The 23,956-nt window shown below is 39.2% G+C and overlaps 1 protein-coding gene across 1 annotated transcript; it reads right to left on the bottom strand.

Annotated features, from left to right (window-relative positions):
• Positions 1-424: 424 nt before the first annotated feature.
• DIPK2A (divergent protein kinase domain 2A) lies at positions 425-23,693 on the bottom strand. The gene is made up of 3 exons (XM_037407388.1): positions 22,839-23,693; positions 7,328-7,631; positions 425-4,634 (listed from the first exon to the last, which is right to left on the bottom strand). The coding sequence occupies exons 1-3, from the start codon at positions 23,490-23,492 to the stop codon at positions 4,303-4,305; spliced, it is 1,290 nt and encodes a 429-aa protein (XP_037263285.1). The 5' UTR covers positions 23,493-23,693; the 3' UTR covers positions 425-4,302.
• Positions 23,694-23,956: the final 263 nt, after the last annotated feature.

Here is a 23,956-nt window from a genome sequence, read left to right as displayed (position 1 = left end):
GCTCGTTAATGTAGTGTACAGTAAAGTCAGACTACCAAAAGGCTTTTGCCTGGAAGAACAGTAAAACATGTTCGTAAAACTCAGTATGAAACATAAAATGGAATGTGATGCTTAGAAGTACCCAAGGCAAACCAATACTTGTCAGATCTAGAGAGTCATGTTAAAAAAAATGACAAATCACCATAGGAAAAATTTCTTTAAAACATTCTCGTTCATTAAAGGAGAATGAGGTAATGGTCTATTTAAACTTGTTATACATCTTTGACCATGATCTGGAAGTAAGGAAACAGGAAAAGAGAACCACTGGCACACATCCAAGGTGACATAACAGTGACACTAATAATGAGTGTACTAGTCATATGAAGGCTATCAAATAAATTAGCAGTCTGTATAATGCAACTTCAATCAAAAAAAGCAGGTGAAATCAAGACCAATCGAGTTTTTATTTGATAAAATAAAAAATGACTGGATTTTTAAAGGCATGGGAAGACCGAGATACAAAGAAACCATAAGGAACTTCAAAAGCTGTTTAACCAGGCTGCATACCAGATCTTCAAATTGAGAAATAGATCTCCCAAAGAGAACATTTTTCTGATACGCACTGGACGTGCATTTTACAGAGGTCTCACACTCCAATCTATCTTGAACTCCAAATCACAGGTTTCAAACAACACAGATAACAAATAAAAGAGCTTAGAAGTTAGTACTGGATTCAGACATGTCACATGGGAAAACAGGAATCCATGAAACCACCACTGCTGGTTTGACAGAAATATTAGACTATGGAGAACCAAAACATTTTAGTGCCTTTTAAGGTAGCCAAGGTCTCCACTTTAATAAAGGTAAAGAATATTGCATTTAATCTAATCTTTCTGCTAAATCCAAGTAGCATACAAAGTTTAACATACTTGAAGCATATCTCACAATGAAAATGTACCTGGCAAGAAAGTACCAGATACCCCGTGTCCTGAAGTTCAAGGCAACCAGGATCAGGCTATGCTGCATTCTGCAAACTGTTGAAACAAAAAATGCAGCAGTTATTCATGCTGTTTTTCTCTTAAGATCCTAACTATCTTGACTGGAAAGTTTACAAGTTTCAATCTGCATGTCTGCAGTTCCTGGACATGTAAGTGCAGTGCGACTAAAAAAAAATAAAAAAATCCAAGTGGTTTTGAGCTCAGAAAGTCAGAAGGGAATATATACTTGAGAACAACTGCAGGGCTTAGTTTCAAATGCAATTGGTCGCTGAAAAAAACAGAGTAAAAGCGAAACATCAAAAGTCATTATGTATTTAAGTTACATTAACTGCTAGAATATTGTACCGAAGACACAGTGGTACTAGCAATATAAATGATCAAATACAAGGAAAACTAAGTTTCTCAAACAATAAAGAAAGAAGATATCAACTTGCTTAACTCAAAAACATTTTCTTTCAGTTAATAGAACAGAAAGATATGGCTTGATCAAGTTTTTAAGAAAGCAAGTCTCCAAAACAGAAAGATTCCTCACCGGTCATTCATACTTTTGATCAGTCTACTAGAAAGAATGAGGGGGAAAAAAAAGTTCCTATATGTCACTTTTGACAATAGTGCATTCTGGAACACAACAAAAACTAGTTCTATGTATTTTTTAATACATCCCAGACTAAGTCAATCTGAAGAGACTTACGGATCTGAAAATGAATGTCTGAGATGAGGTTCTTAAAGTATTCTTTATTAATATCATTAGAAGTTGCAGAAACAACTTTCTTGTAATATAAAGGCACAGGGAGACAGTTTTGATAAAATATTCCAATCAAACAGTAACTTACAGTACAAAAGGACAATCGTAACGCACATACAAACCCCAAACATCTCATTCAAAAATATTTCACCGTGTTCATCAATAATAATGGGCAATGACTAAAAATATAAATTGTTATTGTACAATAAATATCTGATAGGTGCAAACGGAACAAGATTTATTGCTCTCCACAACGTTTTCCCTGTATTGGTTTGTGTGTTGTTTTTTTAAAGTTCCAAATTCCTGTTATAATTGGCTTTAGTAATTTATTTCTGAGGGAACTAAACCCAAACAAAATCTGATAGGAAGGACATTCTGGCAGTTACAGCACTGCCTTGAGTAGTAACCAGAACTGGCAGTGTTTGTTTCTTTTACAACTTTAACAATCATACTCCACTCGCTCACTGGGAAATGTGGTAAATGTCTAAAAATCAACTTTAGTGATAAGTCAAGGCTTTTATGGTAGCATAGTGTTATTTAGTCTGAGGGCTAGTCTATTTTCTTCAAATAAGTGGATTTTATGATGAAAAATAACATGAACCTTCTCTGACAGCTTGTGCCAGAGCAATCATGTAAAACCATTTTCAAATGAGGGAAAGGGGGGAAAGGGAGAAATGAAAATTAAAAGCTGCCTTGGGCATCCCAGTTCCAGAAAATGAGACAAAGGATTAGGAGCAAATTAGGGCTACATAAGTAAAGATGACTTGAAGTGCGAATTTCAAATTCAAAAATATCCTTAATATAGTCACCTAAGAAACCAAAGAGCACTCTGCATCTTTATATGGCTCCACTTTCTGAGATTTGAGAAAGAAGGGCCAGCCAGTGAGTTTGCTGTTTTCCTGACCTTGCATTTGCAGCAATTTGGTAAAGCAACAGCTTCCATCAGCCTTCTGATGCTGTATGAGGCATTCTAACTTTCAAGAGCAAAGTAGCACACACTCACTACCTTGTTCAGAATTATTTTTAGCTCATAGGAAATACTGTTTTATACACGCATTTAAGAAATACTAGTTTCCTTCATTATTGTTACAAGAAGTAATATGCGTACATTCCCTAAGAGTATCTGTTTATGAATAAGACTTCAGGAAAACGAAGCATTACAGCAGTGTTAAAAACAAAAAAAGGGGGGGGGGGGGGGGGGGGGGGCGCGGGCACGCAGGTGGTAGGATCAAACTTTTAAGTGAGTTCTTGTCCAGTAACTGAGGTTTTTATAAAAACTGTAATTTATGAGAACAATTCCAGATTTACACATACCTCAACAAATCAATTTTAACTGCACTGGGAACAGTCAGACTTATTCAAGAAAAGGTGTCTAGAGTGAATACAGCTTAATTTAGCTAGTAAACCTAAAGATGACTAGTCAGTAACCTCCATTACGCTTGAATTCAACAGAATTGGGAATGGTGCAAAACAAACTGCTAACTTGCTAGACTTTATTAGTAAAATTAGGGGTTTCTTCTAGTATAAGCACATAGTTTTAAAAGTTCTTCGAACAGTAACCAAGGACCACTAAAATTGAATTTTGAGCATTATTAACTTCTCTACGGTATAGCTTTTTTTCTTTACTATTTGTTTAGAAACTAATAAACAGAACCATTTTCTTTGGTTTATGCTTAACTACACTGGACTAGTGAACTTTTATTTTTAGTCAAGCCTCTATCCCCAATTCAAATTAATAGAAATCTTTTTATTGTAGTGTCTCTCCAATTCTCTAATTATCTCATTAAAAATAAGAGTTTGCTCATACCATGATTTCCTGCTAAACAGTTACGTGTATATACTGGCATGATGGATAAAAGTTTTGTACAGTAATTACATTAAGTGATATTTCCAATGGCAAAACTACAAAAGACATCGAGTGAATGTTAGTTCAAGTGACATATGAATTTATGATGATCTTAAAAAAAAATGCACAATGTGTAAGCATAGTAAAATACAGTGTAAAACCCCCTAAAATTAGACAGTAAACATAGGAATCCTGCACTCACAGAAGGAATGTACTGCACCACAACAATGTGAAAGCCTGTTAAATCTGAAAGAATGAAGACAGCTAGATTTAACTGGATGTAAATGCCACTTCAAGGTGTTTAAACAAACACAAAAATGAGACAATGATGTCAGGAAAAAGGCCTTTAAAACAGGCCATCAGTCTAACTTGACTTTCCAAGTAAGAACATCAGCTTCAAAAAACTGTGAAACTAATGCAGTTTTATGTAAAGTACCCTTTGACACACACGCTGTCAATTAAGCTATCACAGTCTTTTTTGACCTACTCCCTTTTAAATAGTTAGAGAGGAGAGTCAATAGTAGCTCAAGTTTTAATTCAGTAAGTACCTTGTCTGTTTGCAAAGAAACCTTATAACACCATAAAATTGTATTTTTATGGTATTTAGAAAATTGATAAACTAGTTTGGTTTTTTTTTATTTTCTCTTTTTAGTATTTAAGTTCAAAACTTCATTTTCTAATTGTCTTTGCAATAGTGTTTTAGCCAGTGTTGCAAAAAAAAATTTCTCTGTGGACTACCTCACATTGTTACTCAACTGTGCAAGGTATTCACGCAGTTCTTTTGCAGCTTGGAATCTACCATATCGCTTCTTTGGGTTGGCACACTCATCCAGCAAGGCCTCAAGTCGGCCGTCTTTGGCAATTTCAGCTGGGGGGTCATGAAGTAGTCCTCCAGAAGTGCCACGCCATGTGGCATGTCTTGATAAAAGGTTCTGACAAACAGCATAATAATTGTGGTCCACAGTGACACGAGCACAAAGAATCTCTTTTGAGAACGACAGACAAGCTTCTTTATCACAGTCATCAAATTTGCTTTCATACCATACATCCCAGTTCTCGGGTTTATCTGTGAAATACAAGGACACAGGAAAAAAAAAAAAAAAAGTGAGAAAGAGAAGGAAAGAGTGTATGTGTGTCTGAATACAATCAGAAGCTCAGTACACAGCAAACTGGTAATACGTGAACTATAAACGAACTTTGTTTAGCTGAACTCTTAAACATTCTAGTCTAAGATTGCATCTGGCAGTTTGATACACCCTTCTGCTGAAATGATCCTGGCAGTACAAAAAATAAGGGAAAGAAAGAAACAGGGTAAAATAGATAGCAAAGAGAGGGAAGCAGAAAAACCAGCACACTCAATACATGAAATCTACATTCACACACAGACACAGAGGAAAAAATGTAGCAAACACAAGTACCAGAGAATGATCCACAGCTGAAGTTGAGAGAAAAATAAACAAGCAACATTATTTTAGCAACACAGATTTGTTTCTCCAGTTGCCCTGGGAACTAACGCTGGCAAGTGGTCCACCAAAGACCAAAAAAACCATTGCGAAGTAATTACCATAAACTTCTGAAACATTCTTTTCAAACTTCTTACTTTAGATGTGGTAGTAATTAAGAAGTGCATATAAAAAAAAAGATAAATTACATATAATCTCTGAAGAAAGAAAAAAATTCAAAAAAACTAGTGGCATTTATGTACATGTATAAACACTCTACACGTAGGTTTGAAGTTATCAAAATTTGAAGGTGTAACTAGCAGCCTTGCCACAAAGCTTTCTTTAACTTAAAACCTGATTTACAGAAAATACCTTATACAATAATAATACATAAGAAGTTACTAAGTGTGAAATCTCCTGAGTTCTTACTTTTTGTTAGAAAACTTTCATCATAAGTATCTAGATTACTGGCAGATTGAAGAAGAGGTCCTTGTCATGGAGTCTCATAGTCGTGCTGATCTCTTTTAGTAATGTGATGCACAAATAAAGATTTATCTGTGGTTGCTGGTCTCTGAGCTGACTATTGGTCTACACATTTATGGTGCACTATAAGCCAGTCTACAAAAAAAAAGCATACTGAAGGATGACTGCTAAGACTATAAATAAGTGATGCAAAAATTGTACAACAAACAGCAAACTCAAAACGGAAAAGAAGCCAGCAACAAATGAGAATGGGGAAGATGGACTTCAGCAAACTCAAATATGAAATCCCACGCAAAGTACAAATAGATATTACCATACAGTGCAGTTGGGCAGAAGGTACATATTCAAATATCTAAACAGGCATTTAAATCACACTGGACAAAGACTGTTTAATGAAACTTTCTAGAAGATTAATTAAATCAGTATTGAATAGCAAGTTTATAAAAAGACTGGGAACTTTCTTGTGCCCTCATTTGTTTTCCATGTTCTTGACTAATTGTTAGATTGTAATTCATGCAGCAAAATCCCAATTAGATCCAAACCAGTCTGATAACTATAGACAACAGATGCAAGCATGACACTACTTTCAGCATTCAGCTTCTGCAACAAGCTACATGATCCTACTCCATGTACGTATCAAGTTTTTCAGAACGCATTTGGTCATCTTTGTGCCTGAGCAATTCAGACATGCTTGAGAAGTCAAAGTAGTATTACTTTAAGAGAGTGGAAAAAGAAAAAAAAATAAAATAAAGAGAAAGTTTATCTGTGTGGCCCATAGGTACTAAAGTAAATTTACTGGATATCCAATACATTAAAAGGTTTTCTTGGTAGGATCAGATAATTTTAATCTAAGATACTTGAGAACATATAATAAATCTAATAGGAAAAAAAAAAAACAAACACCCCCCCCCAAAAAAAAAAAACCACACCACCAATAAAAAACCCATAAAACATATTTCCTTGTAGAAAAGTGTGTGGATAGAAAATATAGTCTTAAAGTTAATTTGGCAGAACAACATATGAAGTCTATTTGCAGATCTTAAAAAAAAAAAAAAGATTCACCCAAAGCAAACTGGAATCACTTGGCCTATTGCCATAGGCTTCTGCAGAATCTAGGGTTTTGTCTTCAATGTTTCTAGCCCTTAGGTCTGTAAAGTTTTCCTTGTAAGCTCAAATGGAATATAAACCCACGGCATGCAACTTTGACGAACATCTTTCCTGCTGGCACTGCTTTGAGCTTTTACAGTTGACAGGAAGATGAACAAATTGTCACTATATCCATTTGGAAACAGCACTAAAATTACCCATTCTTTCAGTCCCATTATTACAGAGCACCAACCTGAACAAGCAAACCAGAGGCAGGATATGTAAATAAGGCAAAGAGGGCAGTAAGACTGTCTTGTCATTCACAGAAAATAGAAAGTCAAGACTTCCATCCTTACAGATATCTGGAAAAGACGAAAGGAACCTCCCTTTTTTAGTTAAGGTACAGAAGACAGTCAGCCAGACCATCTATCTGTCCATCCATCCACACAAATGCATCCCATGTCCCAACAGTCTCCTCCTGCCCTCACCTCTCCATTTAAGCAGGACTACAAAGATTAAAAGTGCATGTAAATCAAGTTCAGGCAACCTCAACCCTCTATAAAATTGACAAATCGGTCAAGTTAATTAGTAGTCTAATTGCAGAAGAAAGCTAATTAGTTTGTTAATTAGTAGTCTAGTTGTAAAGCCAACAAAATGGGTATTTACCAAGTATAAATACTTCAAATATTGTGCTTGCAGAGAAAGAAGCAAGAGATGTGGGATGAGGGGAGAAAAAGACGACACTTACTCTGTCTGATTAACCTTTTGTCTGCAACCAGAACGTTTTCTGCATCTACAATGATAACTTTCCCATCTCTCGGTCCAACTGCAAAGTTGTCAAAGCTGACATCAAGGAGGTAGAGTGCAAATTCAAAGTCATTATTTGTCAGCTGCTCAGCTATTTCCATTAATTGCCAGGCCAGATCCACTCGTTTCTCCCACGGTGCATTGAAGTAACTCCACAGCTCTTCTCCAACATAATTGACGGCCACCATTCTTCCGCATGCTCCTAAGTACTTTGCGAATGGCCAACCCTCATCAGATGGAAAACTCTGTATATGAAAAGATTTTAAAAAATTTTCATCAATACAAAACAGCTTTGATTTCAAAAGGCTGTTCAATAAGATTTAGAAGAGGCGTCTGTAAATACCCATCAACACTACATTTCCAGATCCTTCTAGGTTTTGAAGGGAAAGAAAAAAAACCCCACAAAATATATTTACGTGAGCAAGAGGCCCTGCTGGAGTACTAAAGGGTAAGGAGTTGGAGGACCTGAAATACATACAACCCATATCTAGCTTTCCATATACTATATATACACACATATTTACATACGCAGGCACAATTCTACAAGCTATGTTTTTTCTGTTGCAGTTTTATACACATCTATTGCACTAACGCAAGTATATTTCCCATCAAGATAATTTTGCATCTGATATCAATTAAAACCAATTCTTTTAATAACCCGAAGGAAAAAGCTTTAAAAGGTGACACCTCCTTCTCTCCAATAACCCCCTTCTCATTCTTCCCAGTTGGCTGTATACCTTTGAGTATCTTCTCACTTGAAGATCTCTCACAGAAAGAACTACAAAACAGATTAGGGTATAAAAGAAAGTTTAGGGTTTCTTATGCTATAATACTCCTTAGCAATATACCCCTTGATTAATTGCTACATACATACCCTGTGTGTTATTACACACAGCCACGTAACATTTTTATCAAAAGTAAAATCTGTCTCCAGTACTAGTTTTCTTGGAAGTTAACATAAAAGACTTGATAGTAATAACATACTACAACCAATTAAAAAGAAAACCCAAAACCAACAAAAAAAACAGCTCACCAGCATATTTTTCCTACTTCAGGTGTGCTGAATGTGCCCTAAAACTTCAATATAAACAGACAAGTATTTAAAAGTTATCCTCCATACTATGCATCAGGAAGAAAGCATTAAAATATTAAATGAAGAAGCCCCAAATGCATACAAGTTAGCACTCTTTCAGAATAAGATGTACACTAGTTTTGACAATTAGGAGATAACACTGTGTGCACATGCTCCTTCCTTGTGCACTACCTTGCTGTGTCGCAAAGGTTTTACCACCCTTGGGCTGAACAGCATGGTGGGTTTCAGTCTGAATGGAAGCTTTATACCTCCTGGAATCCGTGGCAGCAGAAAACATTTATGGTAAATTGAGAAAAGAGACACTGGAAGGAAACACATTGTATAGGACAGATCTGAACTAAAAGACCAGTTAGGAAAGAGATGCCCAGCACTCACCCATCTGTGGATGTATCCCACTTTAAAAAAATTAGAAAAGCTACAGTGCTTACACACCCAATCACCATAGCCTTAGAACCCACACCTCCCCTACAACAATCCTTGATTTCACCCACGTCTGTGCTTCCTTTGATGATGAAGTTTTGATCATTTTAAACACTAGGCATCAGCTGATGCTAAGGCAAAGTTAGAATACCGATGTTGGCCAGAAACCCTAGAAGCCCTGTATACACGGGGAATTGCAAGCCACATCTACTCCAAAGAATTAATACTTATTCTTGAAATGCAAACAGCAAAGTTACAACTATATTCAATTCACAATTCAAATTCAGAATTAAAAAAGTTGTGTGGAAAAAAAAACAAAACAAAAATAGAATTGCTAAGATCACAATAGCCAATAAAATAATATAAATCACCCACATGCACTCCAATCTTTACTCACAGAACTGGCTTGCATATTTCACTAGTTGTTTTCTGCATAAGCATGCTGCCATGTCAGGAACCAAGTTTCATTAAAAAGACTAGTAACTGGCCTCTGAACCAAAAGGTCATTGGATCAATGAAAGCTCTAGCAATATACAAGAGGAAAATTCTTATAGTTGTCTTCTCTGTCTTTTAAAAGATGCTGCTGGTAAACACAAAGGAAGTAAAAGCTAAACAGGAACACTTGCTTGGCAGTGCAACAATAGTTTCTCTTGGTTATATGGAATTTTTAGAATTTCACAATAGCTGCAGGTTTCAGGAGATACGAAACAAAATCCTGTGGAGAGATTGTCTCAATCTACTATTTCACTACAAAACTGGAGTCTTTGCTACAGAACTTTTAAGTACAAATGCTACTAATGAAAAGGTTTGCTAAAGCACATCAAAGCCTCTGGGAAACACAACTACTCCCATTGTGCAACTTCTCCCAGCAATTCATAGGCAGCTACAATTCCTTTCTCACCCATTCTGAATCATTGTCTGAAGAAGTGCAAAACTATACAGAGGTGACTGGGGAAAAGGAACAGTTATGATTGGGTCCACACAGTGCTCCCTCCACTCCCCAGAAAAGAAGGTGAAGAAAAGATTTGGGCATCTGTTTTTATTTCTATGCCCCTGATGTTGGAGAAGGTCACTCTAACACTCCACGTGGCTCTCACTTCGGAGAGTTTCCAGCCCAGCAAACCAGTTCACCTTCCTACAGCATGCTCATTGCCATCCTTCTTCTAAAGGCCTTTCAGAGAGAGAAGATTTGGGATCGAAGTTTCTGCTCTGGAAGCACAGACCTTGCCAACTTCTATGCAAAGTTACTCAGAGCCCTTCCCTGTTTTCATGTCAAGTAAGGACTGTTTATATGTCTTATTCCAAATATATATACCCGTCAAATAGAAGGCATCAGAGTACTTCTGATCACATGGCAGGGGAGAACCTGAAGTTCTCCAGCGCAAGAGCAGCCTTTACTGAATTTTTATTTTTATAATTGTAAGAACAGAAAAGCTTAAGGCAAGTATTATTACCAAAACCATAAAATACTTAACAGAAGGTAGCATCAGAGCATGCAAGGTTACCATTTTAAGATTCCCATTCTGAATACAAGCCTTATGATGTTATGACACACTGTTTAAACTTATCTAGCTACTCTCATCAAGAAGATGAGCTTTCTAGTTTGCACAATTGAAAAATGCCCACTTTCACGTTTAAGTGGCTTTTGTTGAAAGGGCATGGCTTAATGGTCATTAAAACACTTTTTGTTTCATATGATTAACACATTTAATAAATGTTATGGAGGCCCTAATTGAGCCCATATGTAAAATGAAGGCCAAGTACCAGGTTAACTTGTACCTAGCTTCCAGCAGCCCTTGCTTGGAATGCTTAAAAACACTTCAATTTGTTCATCTATAGTTTTAAAACTATTTCATATTTTAAATGTAATTTGGAGACAGTAAAAATATCCATTCATTTATGTGTTAACACTGCTCGATAATAGGATCCTCCTGCAAGCTGAGCATCCATCCCAGACTACTCTGGATCAAGATGTCCTCTGGAATTTTCAAGGACTCTTCAAAGTTTCTACACAGCAAATCTTGCCTATATAGCACATGTGAAGAAATTAAAATATATATATTGTTGACATAGTTTGCCATTTAACAGCAAAAGCCATTAAGCTAACTTCTAACATAGCAAGCATAGAAGACAATTTTAAAGGACATAACTATGTTTACCACTGCAAGGAACCTTTCTTGGTTGGTCAAAAGGACATCAGACCCATATTAATAACAGAATAAGTTCAAAGTTTTTGGGGTGCCTAAGTGTCTGGACTTTTACTCTATTTTGTTTACCCATCTACTCACATAGGCAAATCTGGTCGTGAAAAATCCAGAGGATGATACAGAACTAATAGGATGGTTTTGAGACCAGTATGACATTTTCAAGCTGTGAAACTATATAACTGAGCAGAACTAAATCTCTCTCTCTAACTGAATCTATTATGCAATAAGGATGACTTTAAGCAGTCTTCAGGTTTTTTTAATCTGTAGGCTTCAGGGCAGTTTATGAAGGTGGTAAGTACAGGCAAATATCCACTAGTTCAGGGCAAGATACATTCCACAGTTAAGAAGCTGGCTTTTTTTTTTTTTTTCTGGGTTTTTTTTGCTTATTTTGCAAGCAAAATAATCTTCCAACAAATGAAGTGTGTGCTAATTCAGTGTTCCTTACTTATTTTACAAACAGACAAATATAATGAAAATTCATGCCTGTGGCATCAATAAAGGCCACTAAATGAGATTTCCTGCACAGTTATCTTTCCTGTATTCCGTTCTGGATCAGTATTGGAACAAACCAATAAGCAAGTGGCTGTTGTCCATCCAATTAAATGACTTATTTACAAAGGAACATGCAACTTCACTCAGAAGAAGCAAGCAGGAGTTGGTGCTAAGGCATAACCTCCAGAGAACTCCGGGCAAGCAGAAATTTTTCATTCCAGTGAGTGGTACCAGTGGGCATACAGGAAAATTCAAAATACCGCCTACTGGTATCCATCGGGAAAAATCCATACAGCTTAGTACTGGGGAAGTCAGAATGTGTGTACCTATCAGTCCAGTACCCATTATTCAAGACTACCTTATCCATATCTCATAAAGTCAAATTTGTATCTTAAATTGGAGAAAATTTTCTGCTAAACACAAGTTTAACTGATTTGACTAACTGTGCAACATTTTCATAATGCTGCATTTTGTCAGCACTCACTGCAACATATTCAATTGCTACAGCAATGATGGTGAAATATTTAGGTAATTATGACTTTGGACCACCCCACTCCTTCCTTTTCCACCCCTCTCCTTCCCAATATTCCAGTCCTGCTCTGTTTATGTCTTGCCTCCCTTTCCAAGTACAAATTCAACCAAAACAGCTGAACCTGGCAAAAGCCATGCTACCATTGGAAGTGAAGGTGTCCATCCCTCCCAAGCCATCAAGCACACTCATTTCAATTCCCTCTTTCATGTCATTAGGAAGGCAATGCACCTGGGACTTGCTGGGCTGGTGTGCAGCTGCATCAGTGGCCTGATCCAGCTCATCACATCACCACATCATGCTAGTACTGACAAAAGGAAGGGAGAAGGCCTGAACAGCCACGTGCATAAGACAGGAGAGAAGCTAAGAGGACCCTTCCTTTCCAGCAGCAGCAGGGGTTTATGTAATGGGATTACACTGATTTTGAAAGTACAGCGTTAGTCACAATGGTACACTGATCTTCAAAACATATCCATCACGCTTCCTGCGCCACGTACACTGAATTTCATTTCACACAAGAAATTCTAGGGGCAGTTTGGTTTATTAAGAAGTGAACATCCCAGACATTACTAGTAAAATATCTGCATGCCATACTGTAACACAGATATATTTAGAACTCTGTGGAAATAAAAAGATCCTTTGACAACAGCAGTGCAGGGAATCCTGCCAACATCTGCACATGTACAAACAACATCTCTGTTTTGGCTCCCTTCCAACTGGCATGTAACAGCCACATCTACACTTCGTTACCCAAGTCGGTAGCTGAAGAAGGGGGTAAAAATATGTACAAGTGCCTCATTCAGGAGTTTTATATTCACTCAGTGAATTTGACGAATATTAATTAAAGTGCAGATCTGTTGTCTTTGCAAGCAGAGATTTGTAACTTTTTGCACTATTCTATTCTGAAAGCATCTTTCTAGATGAAACTGCAGCTAACTTGAGGATTTTTTTTCTCCATGTATTCAAATTTTGAAAGCCAGTAAGACATGAAAACAAATTTGTACAGTCATTAAACATGTCTTCCATGAACAAGGTGCATTTAGAAACAAAAATCTTAGCGGGTAGCTGCCAAAAATTTCAGATTTCTGTGGAGAAAGGCTTTATATTATTTTAGTTTTTAATTATCAAATTATTTGTAGCATAAATATTTCATAAGATAATTTTGTACTTGAATACGCTATTTGGAGACTTAAAAATGTGTATTAGACAACTTTGATAAAAACCAAGCCCTTGCTCAAAACCAGAATCAGCTATCTGACAAAAGAATCTGCAATTCTGATGCACCCACTCACATTTTGTCTGCGAATATACACGCAAATCCATGGAAACCACAGACAATTAAGCTTTTAAAACTGTTTTAAAATATAGTAGTGCATATGACAAACTACAAAGAGGTAGCTTAGTAAGTTTTCCCTCATTAAAGTCGTTACCTTTCTCTATTCACAGAGAAATATGTATAATCTTCTAACGGAAGGATGGAAACCAGTAAATATGACAAAAAATTCTGCTACCTCCATTCCCAGAGACACATACATCAAAAAAAATTTTTAGTTGCCCTAATCAGTGTAGCTACAGAATACCTCTCTAAGCAAGGCTTAAAAACCTGAACAAACACCATCAAAGGGACAAAGGACATTTTGTTCCTGAAAGAATAATACTTTCATTTATGTCTTTAAAAAAAAATACACTATAATTTCAGAATATTGAGAATTAATAGGGTGAATTTATCATTTCCTTGAAGCATAAAACACCCTATCAGTGCATTTGTCTTCCTCACTTCCATCTGTCTAAACACGAGAGGATGGATATACAAGTCTGCCACTGGTTTTGAATGTTCAGAGCTCTGAATTAGACCACGCAGTGAAGACTCACCAGCTTGAAGCTGATAAAGCCTATTGTAGTCTGCAATAACACAAATCCCCTTTTAATTAAACACTTAAAAGAATATTAGTTTATCATAATCAAGCATATAATTCATCCTAATAATCAAGTAAAATAAAAAAGCCAGAAGTTTAAGAAACAGCTGACATATTTGAGCTACTGTTTCCTATACCATTAAAAAATACTTCTCATTTTCACACCTACTCTACAAGATGCTACATGTCACTACCAATTTTTGTATGAAGTGAGTTCCATCTAAAAAAAAAAAAAAAACTAAAAACAACCACCAAAAACCAGAGAAACCCAAACAAAGAGCTACACCTTAAATATGATGAAAAAATAATAATAATTAAAAAATGCAAACCAGAGTGAGGACCTATCTTCCTACTACTTATGACCCTGAGGACCTTCATGGCAAAATTACATTCTTTGTGATGCCTTCACTAAAACCATCCTACTGAACTGTGTTTGCCCCGGCACAAACTGGCACGGGAAGTATCATTTATAATATGCTCTTCCTCAAAAGGAAAAAACCTAGTTCTCTTTCACAGAGTACTGTTGATTCTGCAGTGTAAACAGAAGTAGCACTTGTGTTAGTCACCAAGGCAAATAGGTAAAGCTCTAAAACCACAAAGAGCTAGAGGTCACATTTTACTATGAAACTTTTCAGATCAAAGAAGGTTAAAAAGCACAGCCTGAACGCAGATGCCTTCTTTTGTCAGGAATGGACCTGCGTTCTAGAAGATACGTATTCAAATGTATTTGTGAATGCTAGTGACTATAATGAAAACAATTTCATTCTTAACTATATGCCAAATCATTTGACATTCAACTGAAACTCCCACAGAAGTTAGGCATATACATATATATATATAGCCTACACACACAGGGAAGACTGGATTTCATTCCAAATATTAGTATCCCCATTGAAACTATGATTCTTTCATTTAGTTGACTTTTGTTCAGTTTTATTACATTTCTATCAGTCACCACATAAAATTAACACCAACAAGAGGTAGCAGGTTCACTTGACACATTATAGAACAAAAATAGGCAGACAACTCTAAATACTTAGAATTACACGTTGCTCAATGATTAAGTTGAACTGTAAAACTTGTATTTCACAATGTTAGCAGAGGTATGTCATTTCTCCAAACAAATTAATGAATAATGACTAAATGCAATAACCATAGTACAGAAAATTTAATGCCACATTGGTTGGTACCTGTTCAAATTAGCTTGTATGTCATAGAAGTTTGTTCAGGTTAAATTTGCAACAGATGAAAATGATGACTATGTACTTCCCATCAGTTATGAGTCTAGAATATACCACTATGAAGAAGTTCTAGCAGAGATGGCCTAGTCTTATTTCTGAAAGTTCACTTGCAAAATTGAAAAGACTAAAACAAAGCCTCAATTACTTAATTCAGGGAAGTAAAACATAGATCTCCCTCTACATCAGACATACCAAAGCAAATGGACAACATTGGTATTTCAAGGCTTGGAAAGTGGGGTAACGCACCTTTTTTGCATTACTGAAAACTGCTAGGAGTTACAATTTATCAGGAGGGTTTCTGTTTAAGTCTGTTTAGTGATTTCTCAGGAGCCTCTACATTAATATAGTCATTCATCATAACACATACCCCACAATAACTTCTTCAAGCATTTCTAAAGTATTCCAAAACTTTCTTTATACTTTACTTTTACGTCTTCACTTTAGGAAAGTTTCACCAGAAGGAATGATGAAAATAGTTTTGATCATTTAAAGGAACATAATTAAATACGGTAACATGACAAGTACAAGCCAGTTCTGGCCTAATACGTATACTCATATGCTACTGCAAAGAGTAGTTCTTCAGTTTTCAATACAATTAAGTTAGTGGAATATTCTTGTAACACGAGGCCACTCAATTCTAATTAAAAAAAACAAAAATTGTTCATTTCTTTTTAAAAATGTACACAATGGAAATTCAGGGGCAGACAGCAAATTAATCTTTCTCCACAATACTTAGAAGTATGCAAAACAGGAATCAAGAAAGACTAAAGCCTCACTTTTAAAACCTAAAATTTAAATCCTTTGCTTTCTGAATTATCTTTTCTACAGGCGTCAGAGAACTGATTTCTGCAAGAAAGAATTTTAAGAAAAGACCTGAAAATAAAAATCAAAATCAATGTATTCATAGAGTAGCACTTGTTGAAACATTTGTTATGCCTAGTCTATGTTTACTGCAGAAAGAAAAAATAGCTTTCAAACAAAAAAATAATCCAACTGCAAGGGAGTAAAGGGGGGGGACGACACGGACTGTCAGGTAGTCATGTTCTATAATTGTCTGCAGCAGACTACAGTGCATCTTTAAAATTAATTAATATATGAAATTGCAGAAAACCAAAAAGCTTCAAAGCAACTGCAGATAACATGACTAGTAACAATTGATCTCAACCTAAGTTTTAACTTTTTCCTAAAGATCAGAGGAAAATATTCAACATTTTAAAATACTACCCACTAAATACTACTCAATATGTCAAAATGCCAGTATCTGTATAAGCCAGGACTTCAATAATAGAAGTCCACTAGAGGACATACCAGGCAGTGCAAATAACTGCCTTAAATCTACTGCTTGGTATTTAGCATAGGAATTTATGTATCAGGAACACCAAACTGAGTAATGAGGAAAGTTTAAAAGGCACAAAGTATTAAATCTAGATGGTATTCTACTAGTGTATTTATAATAGAACTACAGAAAATAACCTATGACTAGAACAGTCTGTATGATAAAAAAAAAGAAAAGAGAAATCCCAGGCAAGAAAATTTGCCCATTTACTTCTTACTGAGTTATATATGGATCAGCAAAATAATTCTGTAAAACATGTGGCTAAATTGCTACTTTGAGTGAATTCAGCACAAGGAATTGTTTCACACACATCACAGTTAATGTTTAATATACGTTTACCAGATGTCAATGATTGTTCTTCGCATAACAAAACCAAAACAGAAAATGTAATGGTAACATGAAGAGAAACCAGAATTTTAGGTTATGTGGCAGCAGACTGTTCACGCAGAGTAATTATACTAGGAATAGAGATACAGCTGTTGGTTTGAGGCTTTTTTTCCCCTAGAAGGTATAGCAATGATCAGAAATTGTGAGAAGAAGCCATTAATCTTAAGTATTTTGAAAGCTAAATACGTATCTGAGGGATGGGCAATGATTTACACGTTCTATTAAAAAATGCAGAAATACTGCTGTTTTCCACATAGGTATTGGAATTTTTCTTAGAGTTAGAAACAGAAGCCTTTGAGACTTGTAATTTACATACAAGATACAAACGCTCAACATCATTCTTTGAAGACTCTCTATTTTAAACAGGTTGTTAAAAGCTATGGCTCAAGACAAAGTGGCATTAATGCAGTCTAGATGTAATTCACAGACACCTTCTATAGTTTAAGAAAAACCCAACACATTACTTGCAAGCATTTTATTTACTTTTATTTTAATAGCAAAGTTTGTCTGGAAACTTCAGGTTTACTTTGTGTGCTAAGTTTTGACAGAGACTGAATTAATTTTTTTCCATAGTAGCTAGTATGGATCTATGTTTTGGATTTGTGCTGAAAACAGTGTTGATTACACAGGGATGTTTTTGTTATTGCTGAGTAGTGCTTAAACAGAGTCAAGGCCTTTTCTGCCTTTCATACTGCCCAGCCAGCCCTCATGCTGGGGGTGCCCAAGGAGTCTGGGACGGGACAGAGCTGGGAAGGCTGACACCACCTGACCACAGGGATATTCCATACCATACGATGTCATGCTCAGCATATAAAGCTGGGGGAAGGAGAAGGAAGTGGGGGGACGTTCAAAGTGATGGCGTTTGTCTCCCCAGGTAGCTGTTAGACGTGGTGGAGCCCTGCTTTCCTGGCAACACCTGCCTGCCTGGAACCTGGAAGTGGTGAATGAATTCCTTGTTTTGTTTTGCTTGTGCACGCAGATTTTGCTTTACCATTTACTTTTATTTTATTGAACTGTTTTTATCTCAACCCACGAGTTTTCTCGCATTGACTCTTCTGATTCTCTCCCCCATCCCACTGTGAGGGGAGAGAGCAAGCAGCTGTGCAGGGCTCAGCTGCCAGCTGGGGTTAAAGCACGGCACTTTGAAAACAAAGCAAATGCATTGTCATTTTAATAGTGCATCTGGCAGTACTGTACAGCAATACCACAGCCAGCACAAAGGCAAGACTGAGTACTGCAAGACCAGCTCTAGATGCACTTTTGCCACAACCATTTATAGAACCTGCGTTTCAGTTTCATCAAGACAGACGTAAACTGTCTTTTCAGTTAACCATAAGATATTAGGAGAAATACAACTCCTTTACTGAAAAACACATTTTTTTAACCTAGAAACAATTTCTTATTTCAGCACTAGTGAGTTATACTGTAGTTTCCCCAACTCTCATAACAAGGAATTCTCCACTTTGCCCTGGTTTTGGGGTGTTCTTGTGTTCTTGTTTTTGGGGTGGGGGGGAGGTGTTTAAGTATAGAACTTCAAACTTTGCCACAGGCCTTCATGTGTTGGACAATGCGTGGTTGCATACCATGGCTCATGGCATGGCAGCTACGGTGGCACAAGGACAGCAGCTCAAAAACTGTTAAGAGATAGCCACAGTGGCTCAAAACAGGAAATCTGAAGGCTGACAGAGATCAGTGCAGGAGCTCTATGGAAAATAACAGGTAAGTCTAGAGAAAGCTTAACTGCTTCCCCAAATCCTTCTGTTTAATTGCCTTGGTTTCAGAAAAAAAATCTTGTTAGGAATTGGGGGGCCGGGGGGGGAGAAGAAGAATCTGTGTAAGAGCCAAAGACTGAACAATCTCATCCTTTATGGAAATGAACGATAAGCAGAAAACATTTTTGGTTCTGTAACAGTAAGTTTATGTTTCTACTTGCCAGTGAAGATAAAAATTAATCACATTACTTCATCAAGTTGAGTAACATCCTTATTTGAGTGCACATCATGGTTAAACAAAATGGAGAAAGCTTCTCCACTACAGTATTTTTTAAAAGACAAACTAGAAGGTGAGCAATTTATTAAAAGTCATAGGGTGAGGATAAATTTACTTACATCCATGCTGGTTCTAAGAGGTCTGGAAGAAGTAAATATTCACACTGCACTCAGTCTGTAATCCCATTTATTGTTAAAGTATTGCTATTTCTTCAAAAGGCCGCTTTTGCCAACCTATCTTTGCAAGTATTTGACATACAAAGTCATCATATTCAAATATGAATTAGATGCCATGCACAGATCCTATCCTCCAGGTGATTCCCATTTAAAATACTCTGTTTTCCATTAAGAGAGTTGAAGGGAACATCAGCAAGTTTTGTTGTTGCTTTTGTCCGAATAAGCTGTTCATGTTTATATAAAAATATTGGTTTAGATGTAGCAAATTTTGGTTACAGATCACAACTTACTTTTCTGCAATAAAGGCAAATACTTTTTAGAAAAGGACTATTAGAAAAAGGAAGGAAAAACCCCAAACCTATGAGAAGTTAAATCTTAAACATTTACACTTCAGGTGAAATAATTCTTTCTTAATATTTTAGTACCCAGAAAAGATGTAAACTGTACCAAATAATAATGTAGCTGTCCTTCCATTTGCTTCATGAGGTAAAATGGCAAAAGGGGCTGAATTCTTCACTGAGTACACCTATGCAACTGTTTAACAAATGTGGATAAAGAATAATAACAAGAAAGCTATAAAAAATATAAATATTGAGCTAGGATTACAGTAAGCAATCTATACAAAACTGTACTGGTTTACTACTGTTCAGAGACTTGTAACTGAAGTACATCATGCTATGCGTCAAAGCCCCACCTGAAAACTTCCTAGAGCAAAAGCTCTAAGTCAGTTGTGACAATACGCATTTGGTAAGCAACACCACTTCAGGAATAATCCATACTCCAAATCGGCTTCAAGCTAATCCCAATCTCTGATAAAACATTTTATAATCCACAGGTAACTAGCTCTAGTAGATGACTCACAATTTTTCTATTATAAATTAAAAATCAGGCTTAAAATTCAGTGCCTATTTACACGTGGCTGCTCCTGTAACTTAATTAAACAAAACTTTAATGCAATGGACACCAAGAGTTTAGAAGTCATGTCCACTTCTGAACCAAAACTGTATTTGTGACAGTGTTTTAAACAGTCACAATAGCGTTTCATGAAAAGCTCAAGACAAAAACTGGCAATACTTTTCCTTGTGCCTTCTGGTGACAAATAGCACCAGTTAAATGCACCGATTATTTATTTAAAATCAAAATCTGATCCTTCATGATGTCATGCATGTTTCCTTTGTTGGAAGCAGTTGATTTTTAGAAATCAGCCTACGAGTCTCATTCCTATGCCAATATTTGCTCTCACCAACACCACAGAAACTATACCATAAGATGTTTAATGTTTCTTATTTACAAATACAAGCAAACTTCTCAGCAGTCAGTTTTCACTTCTGTAAAGTAACTTTAACCCTCATAAAGTGTGCCGTGCATCTTGCTGTTGCAATAGCTGCATAACACAGAATTTATCCGTTCCTTATGTGTTTCTTGGGTAGAGGCTGAGAATGGAGTGGTACATGACGTTATGCAAACGAGAAGTGTTTGTTCAGATTCATATATTTAAGGTATTTCATTCCCAACTAAAGGAAGGTATTCAAACCTCCAGTACCCATTACCAAAGTTGATGAATACTCTTCTGGAGAATACATTAAGAGTGTTTCAGCACACAAAGCTGGCTTGAAGTTCCCCAGAAATATTTTCCAGCATATGTCTATTCATCAAAATTTACAAGACTCTGCAAAACACTTTTCATCTGTTAAGAGGTGACAGACAACCTTGCCACACTCTGGACTGGTAAAGGCTGCCTCACTTCCCTCCAGTTTGACCTGCTCTGCTCTCAGCTGCACCTTCGCTAGGATAAATGGTGAGCAAAGTCCTTTGTTAAGTTCACATCCAAAGATTTTCATCTCTTCAACAGATTTGCTTGACAGCCTCAGGGCTCATCCACAGCTTATCAAGAAGCTGACAGAAATCAAGGCTCTTAAATCAGCGCTGCCCGCTGCCTTTGATCCACCCCGCAACAGTAAATGGTGCAGCTGTGCCGTACCCTTTGTCTGTAACACAATAAATTCACCCTGCAAATTATGAAGAAACATACAGAGCTGTTTTCTGGCCATGTAGGTCTATGCTTAGTATGTTGGAACCAGCGTTCAAAACCAAAACTGTTGAGTGGCATGAAATGCAGCCAAAACAAATTGATTCTCAAAAGAATTTCCAAATATACTTAGGAAAGCAAAGCAGATTTGATTTTCTTACTTAAGTGGAGTTTCCTTTTTCACTGTGCTCAAGAGCAACTTTATGGCAAAATGAGAGACACATACAGCACCCTGGGTCTGCTGAGAAGCAAAGGGGAAACTTACTTTGAAAACAAAACCCAAGAGCTGTACATGGAGAGACTGAAGGGCAGAAGGTATACTACCCAAAAAAATATTTTTAATTAAGTAGAGTTCATAAAGGCATTTTCTAGAAATTAATCAGTAGGTGAATTTGCTGCAGGGTAAAGCCTGCAGCACTGCTTTTTGAGCATTAGGTATTTCTTGACCTCTCACTACAGAAACAGCAGACGTTTATAACAGTAATAACAGCGATGCTTTGAAACATATTTGCAAATATTCTTTTTGTCATACACTGGATAAAGGCAAGGACAGTTCAGTAGTTAGATGAAACAATTCTGAGCCCAAACTTGGACACTAAAGACATACTTGGAGTGCCCTCCAAGCATATAGGGGTAGGAGCTGAAATGCAAAGCTCCACATATAAGTAGATATGCAACAGAAGCAACCGAGCGGTGCCACGGAATGAAAGAGTTTCCTACAAATTTTTCACTTTAAAACTTACATAACATCTTAAAGCACAAATTTCTGGTCTGCGCACATAACCAGTCCCCCTTGCTAAAGGATATAAAACACGTAACCGCTGAAAAGTGAATACCATTCATTTGTCGCTTTCTTTTCAGGCCATGAAATGCCCGTTTCTAATTTTTATCAACAGGAAGCCAAAAATTGTCTTTACTGCACAGGAGAACATGACAGCACACGAGTCAGATTTTGACAAGGAAAGCACAACAGCGTTATGGTAAAGTCTCTTACCCCCTGCTTGTTAAATGAGAACCTAAGAAACTAATCACCGACTCCCACTGCTACCTAGGAATATATGTACTGTTGGAGACGCCATAGGATTAAAGCCTGACACTTAACTGTAAAAAAGGCATAAATGCACCAGAAAGCATCTGCCTAACTGCGTGCCACCCCACCGTGCTTCCAGAACTCGCCGCCGAACAGACAAGCAAGGTCCCCGCCTAGATGGGAAAGGCAGGAAGGATGGAGAGCGAGTGAAAAGCCTTGGGGCACGGCAGCACCGGGGAGGATGCAAAGCAGGGAAACACACAAAGTCGTCGAGGAAGAACGAAAGACCGAGAGTGAGCGAGACACAGAAACGCCCCCGCCCAGCGCGGGAACGGGCGAACCGCTCGGCTGCCGGCCCCGCGGCACGCAGGGTCTGTCAGGGCAAAGAGCGAGGGGCGGCCCCCGGCGTTTCGCCGCCGTCCGACCCCCCCGCGCCGCTCTCCCCCGCGCCCGGCACGGCGGCCAAGGGGACCCCGGCCCCGGCGGGGCGGGGGGCGGCGGGGCTCGGGCGGGACGGGGCCGGCAGCCGGGGCCGGGGCCAGCCGAGCGGCGGGGGCAGTGCAGCACCAAGGAGAGCAGGCGGGGCCGGGCCGCCGGGCGCGCTTACCTGCAGCACCAGCGGCTCGGGGTTGAAGGCGAGGGTGATGAGCAGCTGCATGCGCTCCGAGTCCTTCAGGTTGCGCAGCAGGAAGCTGCCCGAGTCCTTGGTCTCGGCGTATCGGCGGACCAGGCGGTCGAGCAGGCGCTGCGAGGGGCAGTGCACCAGGTCCGACCAGCCCTCCACGGCGTCGGGGGTGAGGAGCCGCACGTCGCCGTTGAGGCTGGCGAACTCGGTGGCGTGCAGGGCCTGCAGGAGGTCGCAGCGGCCCCTGCCGGTGGCGCGGCGGCAGATCTTGGTGTCGATGTCGGCCAGCTCCTGCGCGGAGCCCAGCCGCTTGAGGACGACGCGGCGGCTGCCCTCGCGGGGCTCCCCGTAGCGCGCGAAGTAGACGTTCTTGACGTTGAAGAAGTCGAAGAGGCGCAGGCGGCCCCAGCTCTCCAGCCGCAGCTGCCCGTTGAGGAACTTGCGGCACCAGCTGGTGCCCCAGCAGGCCGGGCACTTATTGAGCTGCAGGAAGCGCCGCTCCGACAGCTCGTTGCGCTGCAGCGAGGCCAGCAGCGAGTGCGTGTTCAGCACCAGCGCCGCCGCCAGGCTGCCCAGCACCGCCAGCTTCACGTAGCGGTACAGCCGCCCCAACTTCAGCGACACCAGCCGCAGCATCGTCCCGCACCGGACCGGACCGGGGCCCGGCCGGGCCCCCCCGCCCTCCGCCGCGCTCGCTCCCCGCCCCGGCCGCGCCGCAGCTCCGGCACCAATAAACTCTCCGCCTCGCCGCTCGCCCGATAAAAGGCGGCCAAGTTACTGAGGGGACGGCGGGGAGGGGGAGGGGAGGGGACGGGGGGAGGCGCCAGCAGCCCGCCGGCCCGGGCGGCCCCGCCCCCGGGGGAGGGGCGCCGCCGCCGTCGCTGCCGCTCCCGCCGCCGCTCCCGCCGCCGCGGAGGTGGGCGCGAGCCGCCCGCCCCCCCGCCGGGGCGGCCTCCTCCCCCCGCCGCTGCCCCCGCCCACCCGGGGAGGGGCCTCGCGCGAGCGGCGCCGGCCGCGGCGGTTGGCTGCACGTGACGCGGCGCGGTCCGCGTGCGGCCCGCCCCCCTCGGAGCCGGAGGGCGGGGCTGCCACGCGCGCGG

Source organism: Falco rusticolus, chromosome 13 (genome assembly GCF_015220075.1).
Source record: "Falco rusticolus isolate bFalRus1 chromosome 13, bFalRus1.pri, whole genome shotgun sequence".
Taxonomy (NCBI): domain Eukaryota; kingdom Metazoa; phylum Chordata; class Aves; order Falconiformes; family Falconidae; genus Falco; species Falco rusticolus.
This window is presented reverse-complemented; position numbering and strand designations above follow the sequence as displayed.

Bases quoted from the DNA above. Each gene is read 5' to 3' on its own strand.
- DIPK2A (XM_037407388.1), bottom strand. From the start codon at position 23,492: ATGCTGCGGCTGGTGTCGCTGAAGTTGGGGCGGCTGTACCGCTACGTG. The intron at 7,632-22,838 runs GTAAGCGCGCCC...TTTCATATACAG, and splicing joins CCGAGCCGCTGGTGCTGCAG to AGTTTTCCATCTGATGAGGG. The intron at 4,635-7,327 runs GTAAGTGTCGTC...TGTATTTCACAG, and splicing joins CAAAAGGTTAATCAGACAGA to ATAAACCCGAGAACTGGGAT.